The 13302-nt window shown below is 29.7% G+C and overlaps 1 protein-coding gene and 1 long non-coding RNA gene across 5 annotated transcripts in view; one reads left to right on the top strand and one right to left on the bottom strand.

The window, feature by feature from the left end:
* The window catches only part of LOC127281617 (glutamate receptor ionotropic, kainate 2-like), a 193326-nt gene that overhangs the window by 43390 nt on the left and 136634 nt on the right, over positions 1 to 13302 (bottom strand). For 3 of the 4 annotated variants that reach the window (XR_007843063.1, XR_007843062.1, XM_051305416.1), the window contains exons 13-17: positions 11209 to 11466; positions 7017 to 7214; positions 6679 to 6904; positions 6165 to 6329; positions 5853 to 5953 (exon numbers count right to left, since the gene is read on the bottom strand). Coding sequence is in view for 1 of the 4 variants with exons in the window: in XM_051305416.1 (XP_051161373.1) it covers positions 5853 to 5953; positions 6165 to 6329; positions 6679 to 6904; positions 7017 to 7214; positions 11209 to 11466 (948 nt within the window). In the remaining 3 variants the exon portion in view is untranslated. Of the gene's footprint in view, positions 1 to 5635; positions 5714 to 5852; positions 5954 to 6164; positions 6330 to 6678; positions 6905 to 7016; positions 7215 to 11208; positions 11467 to 13302 lie in introns of all 4 variants that reach the window. The other variant, XR_007843064.1, reaches the window with a different exon arrangement.
* Positions 542 to 2203, top strand: LOC127281623 (uncharacterized). The gene is made up of 2 exons (XR_007843065.1): positions 542 to 949; positions 1565 to 2203. It is a non-coding gene; the product is annotated as an uncharacterized LOC127281623 (long non-coding RNA).

The raw sequence follows: 13302 nt of genomic DNA, 5'->3' as shown, positions 1-13302 counted from the left end.
AGAAAAAGTTTTTCGTAATACAAGGAATTGGTGAATATACGAAAAGTAACTCGAAAACTACAGAAGAAATGGGACTTTCCATATAGTCTGGGAGCTAGCGACAGTTTTTAGTGTCTTATATGATAGTGAATGAAAATAAATCGTAGTCGTTAATTGTCATGCGTATGATACCAAAAAGGAGTGCTTTTACAGTTCACGGTTCCCGGGAAGGGTCTTTAGTAAAAAAATGACGGGCTCATCTGATTTTTTTCTTGTAAATGGTAGTTCGAGATGACAGGAAGTCAGTCCAATAGTTTTTAAAATCGAAAACAAATGCCCCACCCCTTAAAACAGCATAAAACCAGAAAAAAATGAAAAAATCAGGTTTTTCGTGAAAAAAAATACATGATACTTATATCTTGATAAATACTTCCAATTTTTTTTGTAAATAGTAGTTCGCGATACACAAAAGTCTAATTATATAATTATTAACGTCTTAAACAAATGCCCACCTCTCAAAACAACATAAAATCACACAGTAAAAACAAAATCTGAAACCGAATGTAAGCTTACTTTAATTTTTAACTTATTTTAAGCAAGAAACTTTATTTAATAATGAAAATTAGCTTAAAATAAGAGTTAGTGGTTCTCTTACTATAAATAAGCTTATAATTCGACTGATTTTTAATTCACTGGTCTTAAGTAAAAAAAAGACGACAGTGACTTTTTAAAAGTCTTTACTTGAGCTGGGTGTCAGTCCGCCGAGTCTTAAAGTGGTAGTTGTGACGTCACAGGCAAAACGTCTGTTGTGAAAACGCCATAGCGTACGCGTACAGTGAAGCGTGGTTGAGAAATGATTTTCTCGTGTTTTAATTTTGGTTTTATTCATTTATAATTCACAAGAAGAAGAAGAAGTGATTAATATTTAATTAACTCTACCAGAGAAGAAGACATAAGTATTCTTTTTACAGTAAGTACTTTTTCTTTAATAAGAGATTAATTCTCCGACTTTACTTGCACATTGAAATTATAATTATTTTCACTCTTACTTTTCGATACGTAACAGAAATTGTGTAGTCCCATTAATTTATTGATTTTTTATATAGTTGTAAATAAGTTGATATACTATTCATAACCTTAATTTAAAAGTAAAATATCAACACGTGTTATCCTAACCTGAAAATTCTCGAAAATTTTACGATTCCCCAAACAAAAAATATTTTTGATGATAATATTTTACGAGACCTTTTACCGATATAGAAGATGTTCAATTTCTAGAAATTTGATAATTTCTTAGAAAAAATGTTTTTATCTAATTAATCGATCACATAATATTTAGGAATATTAAGATTCAAAAATATTTAACAAATTATATAAAATATTATAGGTTCTGATTGTGAGAAATGACATAAAATGATTTTTTTTAAGTAATATATTTTTTAACAGCTGCTTTTCACCTACATTTGTTATTTACTTAATAAAAATTTGAATGATATAGGTTTCACATCAATTTTTTCAACTTTTCTTTTTTCTAACTGGTTATGTGTAATTAATTATTAAGAAAAAATAATTTTCTGCATTTTAGGCGAATACACCAGTCTCGTCCACAGAACCTAAAGTTGATGAACCTCCAAGGATGATAGCAATCGGCAGCAATGATTTACTGAATCTCAAATTTTCAACTTATGTCGACGGAATTCCAATGTTTAACGGAACAGCAATTGAAGCACTTATTCATTTATTTGCATTGTACTGGGTTTTTAATATCGAATATTCCAGCAAAGCACGCATATCTTTCACCTTTGTCTCAGCTATACTATTTAGAAAAAAAGTCGCTAAATATTACCAAAAGTACAAAACTGTGTGGAACTTTTTGGAAGAGCTTAAATTATTCTAAACTGTTAATTCCTAACTTTAACATTAAAATTCTATTTTGATATATTTTGATATATACTGTTGTGTTTAATGAAATATATAATATCCTATATAGATATATTTTACAAGTTATGTAAAACAGTATTGTACTTCCTAAGAATAGAGAAGTGATATGTCTCTCAAACGTTGCATAATGCTCTTTTAAAGAAATGTTTATTATAAATTAATCTTCGTCAGTATTTTATTTTGTACCTCCAGAAGAGAAATTTGACTGCTAGTTTTAATAATGGTTTTTATAGAATAAGTAAATCAATGTCTATATTTTTCTCAATAAAAATTTTAAAATATATTATTTCAGTTTTTAAAAAATTAATTTACATTCTATCATAATAATTTCGATATATATATATATTACGTATAATGTTATTTTTTAAATTTAGTTTGCAGAATTGAAAATGAAAATGACAAGATTTTTTTAAATATAAAAGTTCCTCGTCATTTTCATTTAAATAATGGAAATTTAAATTAGAAAAAATTGTTATAAGTAATATATATATATATAATATAATATATATATAATATACATATATATATATATATATATATATATATCGAAATTCTAATATGCTTTTAAGTCATAATTTAGGATTATTATCACACCAGGTTAACGCTGAAAGACAATCTGTAAGGAAGCTTAATCTCACCCTCTTTTAACATAAGACTAAATGATAGTCTAAAACCTAACTGAATTTCAGTTCTTCAACAAGCTTAGAGCTAAGTTTCAGCTCGTATGACATCTTACTTATAGTAAGATAAGGGTATTCTTTTTAAACATTTTTTGAGTACTGATTTTCAGTCAATATCATCTACTTCCGTTTACATCTTGAAAAAAGACAACTTATAAGCTTAAAAGAAGATTTTGTTTCAGTGAAATTCTGAAAAACTCTGTTTTTATATGAAAAAAAATAAACGATACCAAACGGGATTGGGATTTTTCTCAGAGCAGGCCGTTGAATCCTCCCATCATGATTTTGCTAAAATCTGGAATTTTTACAAGATGTCTTGTTAAGAATGACTAACATGACAACCGAAAATTGTCGTTGACGTGCGATTAAACGCGAAGATTTGAATTAAGAAATTTATATATGAAAAGAACGAACATCGTTAGTACTCGACACGAGAGCGAATAATAGAGACTATATAGACGACGATACATTATTAAATTATGTTAAATATAAATAAAATCATGTGGAGTGATAATTTGTAAATTATTTGAATGTTCTTTTTTTTAATCATACATTATAATAAAGTGAATAACAATCTTAGAATAAATAAATGTGAATAGTTAGTGAATTGTTGTAAACTTTATTTATTTCTAGAAGCCACACAATTAAAACAGTAAAATTATTAGGCTTGATTGTGTAGAAACACATGTCTAAAAATCACGAAGATTATGCAGTTAAACTTCTTCCCAAGAAGCACGTAATATATCCTCAATATCAAGGTAATATTACACGTCAGATTCGTAATATAACGCTGTAATATTACAGTAATCTTACAGTGATCTTAAAATGTCCGCCTCAAGGTAATATTACCGGGAATATTACTGTAATATTAACGGTAATATTACAGTAATATTACAGACTGATTTGAGTTATTCATAAAGCATAAAAAACGTAAATATATTATAAGTCAATATGGCTTGTTGGTAAAACTCTGGACTCGTGTGCTTTGAGTTCGGGGTTCGATTCCCTGGATGGGTAGATTTTTTTCGTAAAGAAATGTTCCCATAATATTACTGTAATATTCTCTTGTAATATTACCTTAATATTACGGTATAATATTACCTTAATATTAGCGCGTAATATTACAGTAACATTACCGGTAATATTACCTTGAGGCGGACATTTTAAGATCACTGTAAGATTACTGTAATATTACAACGTTATATTACGAATTTTACATGTCATATTACCTTGATATTGAGGTTATATTACGTGCTTCTTGGGTTCGTGCTGTATGTGTATACAACGCTCGACACATAAAGTAAGGTGAGTCACATTTAAGTAAGTTTAAAAAAATTAATTAATAAAGTAAATTATCTATGTATTTATCCTTAACATTTATGTAATTTGAAAAAAAAATTAATAAATTTTACTTTATATTTATTTTTTTTTCATATAAAAACAGAGTTTTTCAGAATTTCACTGATTTTATGTTGTTTTGAGAGGTGGGCATTTGTTTAAAACGTTAATAATTATATAATTAGACTTTTGTGTATCTCGAACTACTATTTACAAAAAAAATTGGAAGTATTTATCAAGATATTAGTACCATGTATTTTTTATCCTACGAAAAACCTGATTTTTTCATTTTTTTCTGATTTTATATTGTTTTAAGGGATTGGGCATTTGTTTTCAATTTTAAAAACTATTGGACTCACTTCCTGGCATATCGAATTACTATTTCCAGGAAAAAAATTGAAAGTATTTATCAATATATAAGCATCATGTATTTTTTTCACGAGAAACCTGATTTTTTCATTTTTTTTTTGGTTTTATGCTATTTTAAGGGGTGGGGCATTTATTTGCGATTTTAAAAACTATTGGACTGACATCCTGACATCTCGAAATATCATTTAGAAGAAAAAAATCAGATGAGCCCGACATTTTTTACTAAAGACCCTTCCCGGGAACCGTGGTTCTATAGCAGTGTAGTGTTTATCAGTTACGTTTACAACATGTAAATAAAACATAAAAAATACCTTATTTGATCGTCGTTGTTCTTTTAAGGGTTTGTTCATGAACATCAACAGAAGTCAAAAATGTGTTGCTTACTTTTTTTAAACAGCGACAAATACCGCTTAAAAGCGCGAGAAGATGCAAAACGTTTATATTGTTCAAAAATGTGTATATTTTTTAAAAAAATGTTAATTATCTTTAAGGTATTAAAGTTTATTTAAAATTTGTTTAGAAATCATTTTTTTTTAATTTTTGTATCTTATATCTACAATAAAATTTTAGTTTCTGAAGAGGACGACTGTGTCGTTGAAACGTAAAGAATAGTTTTTTATTCATTTTAATCTTGACTCGGAGTGATCGATATTATCATTTTTATTATTTAAATTAAAAATAATTGATCAACGTAGACTGCGTGAAATTTTAAAGATACGAATGCGGCTGTGTACATGGTTACATTATATGTTCCAATAAATAAATGTAAGCAATACTTTTTTCACATAATATGTTGTAACTGAATTAATAAAAATATTATTATATGAACGACGATCAAATTGTCATATTTTTACTGTCGCTAGCTCTCCGACTAATAGGGACTTCAAAATTTTGTTTGTAAAAATTATTATCCTGACATAATTTCAGACCTTTTATGAATTCTGTATAAGGAATTTTTAGCTGTATCTTTTGATGTAAATAAATAAATATATAAGCCAATAGGCCACAAGTAAAAAAATCTCTTCTCTATTAATGTTTAATGATAAATGAAACTATATCTAATGAGCGGACATTTTATGTGAATAAATGAAATTATTTTTTGTAGTTAATTTACTTATTAATAAATATTATTTATATATAAATCGTTTATTCACATTAAGATTTTTTGTTATTGTATAATAATGTAAAAATATATTTGTACATTTTGTAATGTTTCCTGTAGGTGTGTGTTGTTATCATATGTGCCAGCCAACATGTCTTGTGTTTTGAATCTTGATGTTAGTTTTCCTGTATTCTTTCCATAAAGAAAATTAATAATCTTTTCTTACCTTTCACTTTTTTTTTTGTTTCAGTCCGTCATGAGACACAGATGACCAATAAAGGCTTCAATGTGTAATGAGTTCATGCTATAAGTACATGCAAATTATATTTTAAGAAAAAAATGAGCAAAATTAAATGAAATTTCTCGGAAAAATTAAAAAAAAAAAAAAAATATCCCCATCTAAGTGAAAGCAAATAAATATTTAAAAATAGAAAATTTTTCACCTGTTCTGGTGGTGCGTTCTTTTTGGAATTGTAACAAAACTCGAAGATTGCTATTAGAACAGCGAAAGCCAATCCACAGAGAAGAACCACAAAAACTCCACCTTTTTTTGTAGGGAATGAAAAATATGAAATTTTATTTATTATTTTCAATAATTTTTTTTAATCATATATATATATATATACATAAGTTTTATGACTTAAAACTTGTAGTCAATTTTAATTTTCTGCTTAAAATATGAAATTTTATTTAATTACTTTGAATTAATAATTTTTTTCTAAATTTATTTATTTTTTTTAGATGAAAATTTTTACCAATATTATCAACTCCTAAAGCATTGGCTTTGCTTTCTTTTCCTTTGTCAGTTCTCATGCAAGTTTCGCCTTTACTTTTCCACCAATGATCATAAAGTGCCTGAGTTTCCCCTTTTTCTTGTAGTTCTAAAATAGCTAAGGATATTTTATCGCGCCAAGGAGACCCTGTAAAAAATTTTAAAAGAGAAGGCTACATTTACATTTTTAGAAAACTTTTTTCATTTCATTTCACAACTTTCACAGCAAACAAAATTCTTTTCTTATGAAAATACTTTCAAAAATAATTTAATGACAAAAGTGAAAATATTTCCAATATAAATAAAAATTAATGTTTTTTTAATTATTAAAACTTTTACAGTTAATTTAAATTGAATAACAAATTTTTTTTAATTTCTATCCAAAAGTAATTGAGTACCTAATAATAATAATTTTTTTGTAAAGAAAATGTAAAATATTTAATAAATACTCATTGCAAAAATAAACTTTGGAAATGAAAATCCTGAATTTTTTTTACCCATTGGCGTAGCAATTCCATATCCTTTACTGTCGAGAAGTCCTCCAATTTGTGTGAGATTGCAGTCTCTCTGAACTATATAATCCAACATTGTTGATTCCATGAGAAAAGCATATTGTCCTTGAAGAACTTTTTGAATACCCTCTTCATAAGTTGGTACAAACACTGAAGGCTTCTTATTCTCCATAAATCTCCACATTTTTTTATAAGTCTCAATCATTGAATCCTAGAATAAAAAAGTTTTCAAATTCCAACAATTAGTTTTTAATTAGAAAACATTTCTTTGAAAAAAAAGTATTCTGTAGAGATAATTAAAAAAAAAAAAAATTTATAATTACCCGAAAGAAAGTCATTGTACTTCCACTATCCAAAGTTCCATAAGAAATATCTGTTTGACTTGCCAGATCTTCTGCATTTTCTATTGGAGTTATCATTCGCTCAACAGTTAAAAATGCTGCGAGATTTGCTGTATACGATGAAATAATAATCAGCGTGAAGAACCACCATATTCCACTTACAATACGCGTACTTGTTGCCTATAAAAAATAATTTTTTAAAATTTCTTAACATAGATCGCAAGAAAAAATAAGATTTTAATTTTTAAAATTACAAAAAAGTAATTAAAAGTTAATTGAAAATTTTTTTATTTATTTTATCTGTGATATTGGATGCGACATTTTGAATTTTCAAAATTTTACTGCAGATTTGTTATTAGGGACCCCAAAAACCACCGAGTAACAATTTTTGAGTGAATTAAATCGATTTTTAGAAAAGTCGTCCGCCATATTGGATCCGCCATTTTGAATTTCTGAAAACTAACATCAGATTCGTAATTAGCGACTCCAAAAAACCTCGAGTAACGTGTTTCAAGCCAATACGATTAATTTTTATATATGTCATCCGCCTTATTGCATCCGCCATTTTGAATTTAAAAAAAACTAAAATCAGATTCGTAATCAGGGACATGCTTAGAGCACCTTTAGTTATCAGAAAAATTATTCTCAATTTGTTTTGAAAGAGGAGAGAAAAAGTATGACAATTATAACCTTATTTATTCAAAACCAAAAAATGTTTAATTAATTTCTGTCATAGGTTCGAATAAATTGATTCAAAATCTACTAAGAAAAATGTTTCTTTTTTAAAGAAATACGACTTAAAAACTTGCGCACTAATGGATAACACTGTCCTGCATCGATTTTGCGAATAACATGGGGCATAGTGTTTCCGAACGGATTTTTTGTACTGAACACGAATTCGGGGTCGAAAACTTCCCATCACGTCACGTTTTCGAGAAAATAAGGGTTGAAACCCCTAAAAACAAAGTTTTTGGACATTTTTGAAAATTTATACAGCGAAAACCTGACGTGGTACAAACTTTGTTGATATCAGAAATTAAAGGTTGGTTCATGCCCTTTTAAACGAGCCCTATTCGAAATTGATCGCACTCACCCTTAGAGCAGGGGGTGTGTTTTTGTCTAGGGGTGCACAAAAAAAATGTAAACATTAGACAAAAATTCAAAATGAATAAAAATTCAATAAATCATTTAGAATTTTTGAAATCTGACTTCAGATTCGTTATCAGCGACACCAAAAACCCCCGAGTGACTATTTTCAAGTGAATTGGATCAAATTTTTATTTTGACATCCGCCATATTGGATCCGCCATTTTGAATTTTTGAAATCTGACTTCAGATTCGTTATCAGCGACCCCGAAAACCCCTTAACTATCATGATTTATTGAATTGTTATCCATTTTGAATTTTTATGTTATGTTTACATTTTTTTCGTTCACCCCTAGACAAAAACACACCCCCTGCTCTAAGGGTGAGTGCGATCAATTTCGAATAGGGCTCGTTTGAAAGGGCATGAACCAACCTTTAATTTCTGATATCAGCAAAGTTTGTACCACGTCAGGTTTTCGCTGTATAATTTTTCAAAAATGGCCAAAAACCCTATTTTTAGGGGTTTCAACCCCTATTTTCTCGAAAACGTGACGTGATGAGAAGTTTTCGACCCCGGATTCGTGTTCAGCACAAAAAATACGTTCGAAAACACTATGTCCCATGTTATTCGCAGAAAAAAATTTGAAATTTGCTGTGCAGTGTAATAGAGATTTTTTAATGAAACATCTGTCTTCCACGTAAATTTTTAAGGTTATAAAATTTTATTTAACGTTTCTGCTTATTTTTCCTGTAATCTGTTTACATCAATCTATACTCGCCAACAAGATTTATTTTTTATGTTGTTTCTATTCAAAGTTCTACGATTTTGAGGTTTTACATATAATTACAGAAAGAGATAGGAGCAGGAGAGGAAGCGTTTCGACCCTTTCAAATATCAACAGTGGATGAAATTTGATTCCATCTGACCTAGACAACGAGGCAATCGAGGAGAAATACCTGAAATGCGTAAAGTTTAGGCAGGAGGAGGCTGAATATCTTCAAAGGATCGAAAAAGAGATTGCAAAGATGGTAAATTTTTGCTAAGCCCAGAAAAACTTCAACATGACTGTTTAGGACGGACTAAAGACTCTTTAGAATCTTGTCAGTGACGCGAAGGCGAAACATGTCCTAGCTGATAATGGAGACAGATGCCTTGGTGGCAGAAACCAACCGTTAGGATCGGAACAAGAAAAGAGAATGTTTCCATAAGAATCGGTTTTGGCGCTCAGTAATGGAAGCGCAAAAACGGAAAGCTCTGGCAGTTCAGAAAGGATTGACGCCGGAGCGAAGAAAAAGAAACAAGAGTAGGTACCTCTTGCATTAAAAAAAGGACTGCGAAGGTAACAGAAGCACCAAATCTTTAGCAAAGTCAGGAAGAAGGCGACGAGTTGATCTACAATGGTGACCCGAGTTGCAACTGGAAAGACGTACACTAACGTATTAAGAAAACTTCATAGGGAAGTGAATCCGGACGTCAGACACACGCGGGTCGTGGGTGCAAGGCTTAAGAGAAAGGAAAACCTCCTGAACAAAATTGGAGGAGACTCCGACAAGGAGGCATTTACCGCAGAGGTCACCAAAGCGGTTGGAAGCATTAGCAAGTTTCAGACGGTGGATCAAAGAATCACACTAGAGATCTGTGACCTGAATTGCCTTACCCAGGAAGAAGAAGTGCAACAAAGGTTGCAAAAAGGTGTCATCGATGCCTTGATTACGGACATATAGGAAAAGCACAAATTCCTTTCTCATGTAAAGAGAAGTAAGGTGATAAGGCGAATAAGTCTTCCAATCAGGTCTTGTGGAAGCAAAGAAGATTTTACAAGAAGAAATAAATAGGCCAAGAAGATCGGCAATAGAAGAGCCGTGAAAGCGAGATTCCAGGGATCTTTACCTACGAAGTTTAAAGCTTGATGGCAGTTCCGTAGTGTTAGGATTAGTTCAACCATAGGGTGTGGTTTTTAGTTGGTCGATTAGAACAAGAACAGAGACATTACCACAGAACCTCGGAGCACCTGGCTTTATTACATAGAAATTATATGGAGGTAATTAAAATTTAATATTTTTATTTATTAATGTAATGTAAGTAAACACACGCGCGATCTGTCTCGTATAGTTAGATGTCACCGAATGTCATGCATGATCGTGATATTATTAGTTTTCAGTTAATTATTATATGTTCGGACAATATTCTATCTCAACCACATCTGTCAGTGGCATCGTTATATTTATTATACATTTTACAGTAAAATCATTACATCAGTGTATCATTGTTTTTAGTTATAATAAATAACAATAATAATATTTTACTCATATTCTTAAATAACAATGAAAATCTTCTAGTTATGGTAATTGTACTCTCTAAATTTGAATTAGTGAGACTCCGTTAACTTATTTAAATTAATAAAAATTTCTACTAATTTTTAGTTATTTATCACTAAAACTATGACTAACTGAAGTTAACAGAATGGCAAAATAACAATCACATTTTATCTCTAAATTCTAGAATATTTTTTTGGTTTAGCAGTATCTAAAGTCGAGGAATTTTTTAGTGCTGAATATTTTAGATGGGGATATTAGGAAAAACCTAAATAAGTATCTTATGATATCCAAAGTTGATATATAAAAAGTAACAAGATAAAGTTTTTAGAGATCACATTTTGCGTAATATAAATGTTAATAGTGCTGCTAACGTCTATTACATATATGTATTAAATTCACATTTTCCGTTTTAATATTGAAATTTGGATGCTCAGTAGATTAGTGTAGCCAAAAAGGATATGAAGCAGGAAATGACTAGACTAGATGGCGGAAAGCGAAATGAGGATGGCGACGGATGCAGGTGACTATTCCAAGGACGCGTTTATATTTCCTGGTTAAAAAATTATTCTCCTTCCAACGTCATTAATTAATTTACCCTGTCTCCTTGGCACATAACACAAAATATGTTAAAAAAAATTTTACATATGACTTCTATACAAAGTAACAATATACTCAAATTAAAAAAAAATTTTGATAATTTTTATTTTTAAAAACTAAAAATATTTTAACGACGATTCTGTAAATATACAATAGAATGTTATTGTCTTACCTTGGGATTAAGGTCGCTTCCCTGTTGCATGAGTGTTCCAATTGTGAACCAGAAACTATTCGACAACGAAAACTGATTTTCAACAATTTCCGGACCCGCATGACACGGATGTGGATTGTTCCATTCGTACGGACTGAATCGAGCAACAACGAACATCGTTACAGAAACGAGAACATATGCAGCCAAAACGTAGAGCCATATTTCGATAGCTAGAGGATTCATGAAAGAAAAAAGTCTCGCTGGATGACTCGTTGGTACCTGTGAACGAAAAAATTACTTTTTATTTCAGTTCATTTTATTTTTATACATACATCAACATCAAAGAATTTTTTAAATTACAAAAATTTGTTTCATTTCAAGATTCTTCAAAAAATATTGAACTTCTTTGACGGACTTAAAAAGTGTGCAATAAAAAAGTAGAAGTTTAATTTTATGAATCAGTTCATTGAGAAAAGTAGTTAGTTTAACTTTGAATTTGTCGGGGGTGGAATTTAATGTATAAACGAGGCAAATTTCAAGTTTACATTAAGTATTTGACTTCATTAAGTATATATTGATTGACAGTAAGTTTGCGGTCAAACGGTCTTTACCCTAGCTTTAACTAGCGATAATCGAATGTCAACTTTGGTAACATGCTTTCTCGTTCAATTAGCAATACTATTTACTTGGCTAACTTGTATATATTTTGGGGGAAAGGATGCAATTCTCATTCTGACCACAATATGGATTGGTCAGTACTAATGATCATCTACAAAGGTTTGATCGTTGCGTTTGTCTTGAATGGGTTAATTTTCAAGGAAAACTGGTCTCAAATACAATCGCATTTAATTTAATTGACAGTTTCAAAGACGGTATTTGTGGTTAATCGTTTTAAAGTGGAAGTGACAATATAAACTCACGATTGGCTTTGCATATCGAAATTTTGAAAAAATAAAGGATAAGACATGACAAAGATACCAAAAAGCTGTATGACGAATGCGGTGTGAAATTCTAATTTCCAGATTTTGCATCTTGTTTCATCGGCTTATAGTACACGACACCTGTTTGATCTCACTAAATATACAGTGGGAAATACGATCATCCCGCATACCATTGGTTGTGATTCTCACAACTTTAATCCTTGTTCAATTATTTATCGTTTATCTCTCAACAGATTTAGTATTGATTCATGTCTCTCTATTTATGTCTCTGATAAATTCGTGCCTTAAATTCAAATATTGACTCTCGCTTTAAATCTAGACGACCGATTTGTACAATGCTCGATAGTGCTTAACAGTACCCAATGGGAATCAGGGTTTTTTTTTACTCCTTATCAACTGTTCAAACTGTACGTATTTCTAGTCGGAATTTTACTATTGTTTTTCTTTTTGGAAATTTAAAGAAAATTGTTATTTGTACATCTTTGGATGCAGCCAAACACTAGCGCAATTTAAGAATACCAATAGATTCTCAGAATCGGAATGAGAAGAATCTTAAATGCAACTTGAGGATAATATTAAGCCTACTGGAGCAACTAAAACTGTTAAAGACGGAAGTTAATTAACAAAAGAAAATAAAATAGATAACTTGAGGAGAAATAATAAATATATAGAAAGAATTCTATTTTTTATTAATTAACAATTCCGCTTATTTGGAAAGCGTAAATGCTCTTCGCTAAACAATTTTAGAATAAGGTAGTGGACTACCTCTCAGTAAATTATTAATTCAATAAACCCGGATAGACGGTATTTAAGAGAAAATGTTAAAAAGAAACATGAGACAAAGTAATTCAAAGTGAAATAAATAAATGGAGTCAAATTAAATTAACACTCAATTTATTACAATTTATTCTCAATATATTTGCTTTATATATGAAAAGAAAGGATTATTACAAAATTCAATAATCAACAAGATAGATTCTATCTTCAAAAATACAAATTTCTGTTTGTTATGTAGGATGTTGGTGTATTTGTGTATGTTTAATTTTATTTAAGAAGAAACTGTTTTATTAAAGTCAATTATTTAAAAAGACTCACCAGAATTATAATCGTAACAGAAAAGTATCGTATTACTCGTTGTTTGTCACTTGATACTTAGTTATGCGGATGTCTTCTC

This window comes from Leptopilina boulardi, unplaced genomic scaffold, assembly GCF_019393585.1.
Source record: "Leptopilina boulardi isolate dan_hultmark-lab unplaced genomic scaffold, ZJU_Lbou_2.1 LbouV2_273, whole genome shotgun sequence".
In the NCBI taxonomy this organism is placed as follows: domain Eukaryota; kingdom Metazoa; phylum Arthropoda; class Insecta; order Hymenoptera; family Figitidae; genus Leptopilina; species Leptopilina boulardi.
Note: the sequence above shows the minus strand (reverse complement) of the source record. Positions and strands in the feature narration are given on the sequence as shown.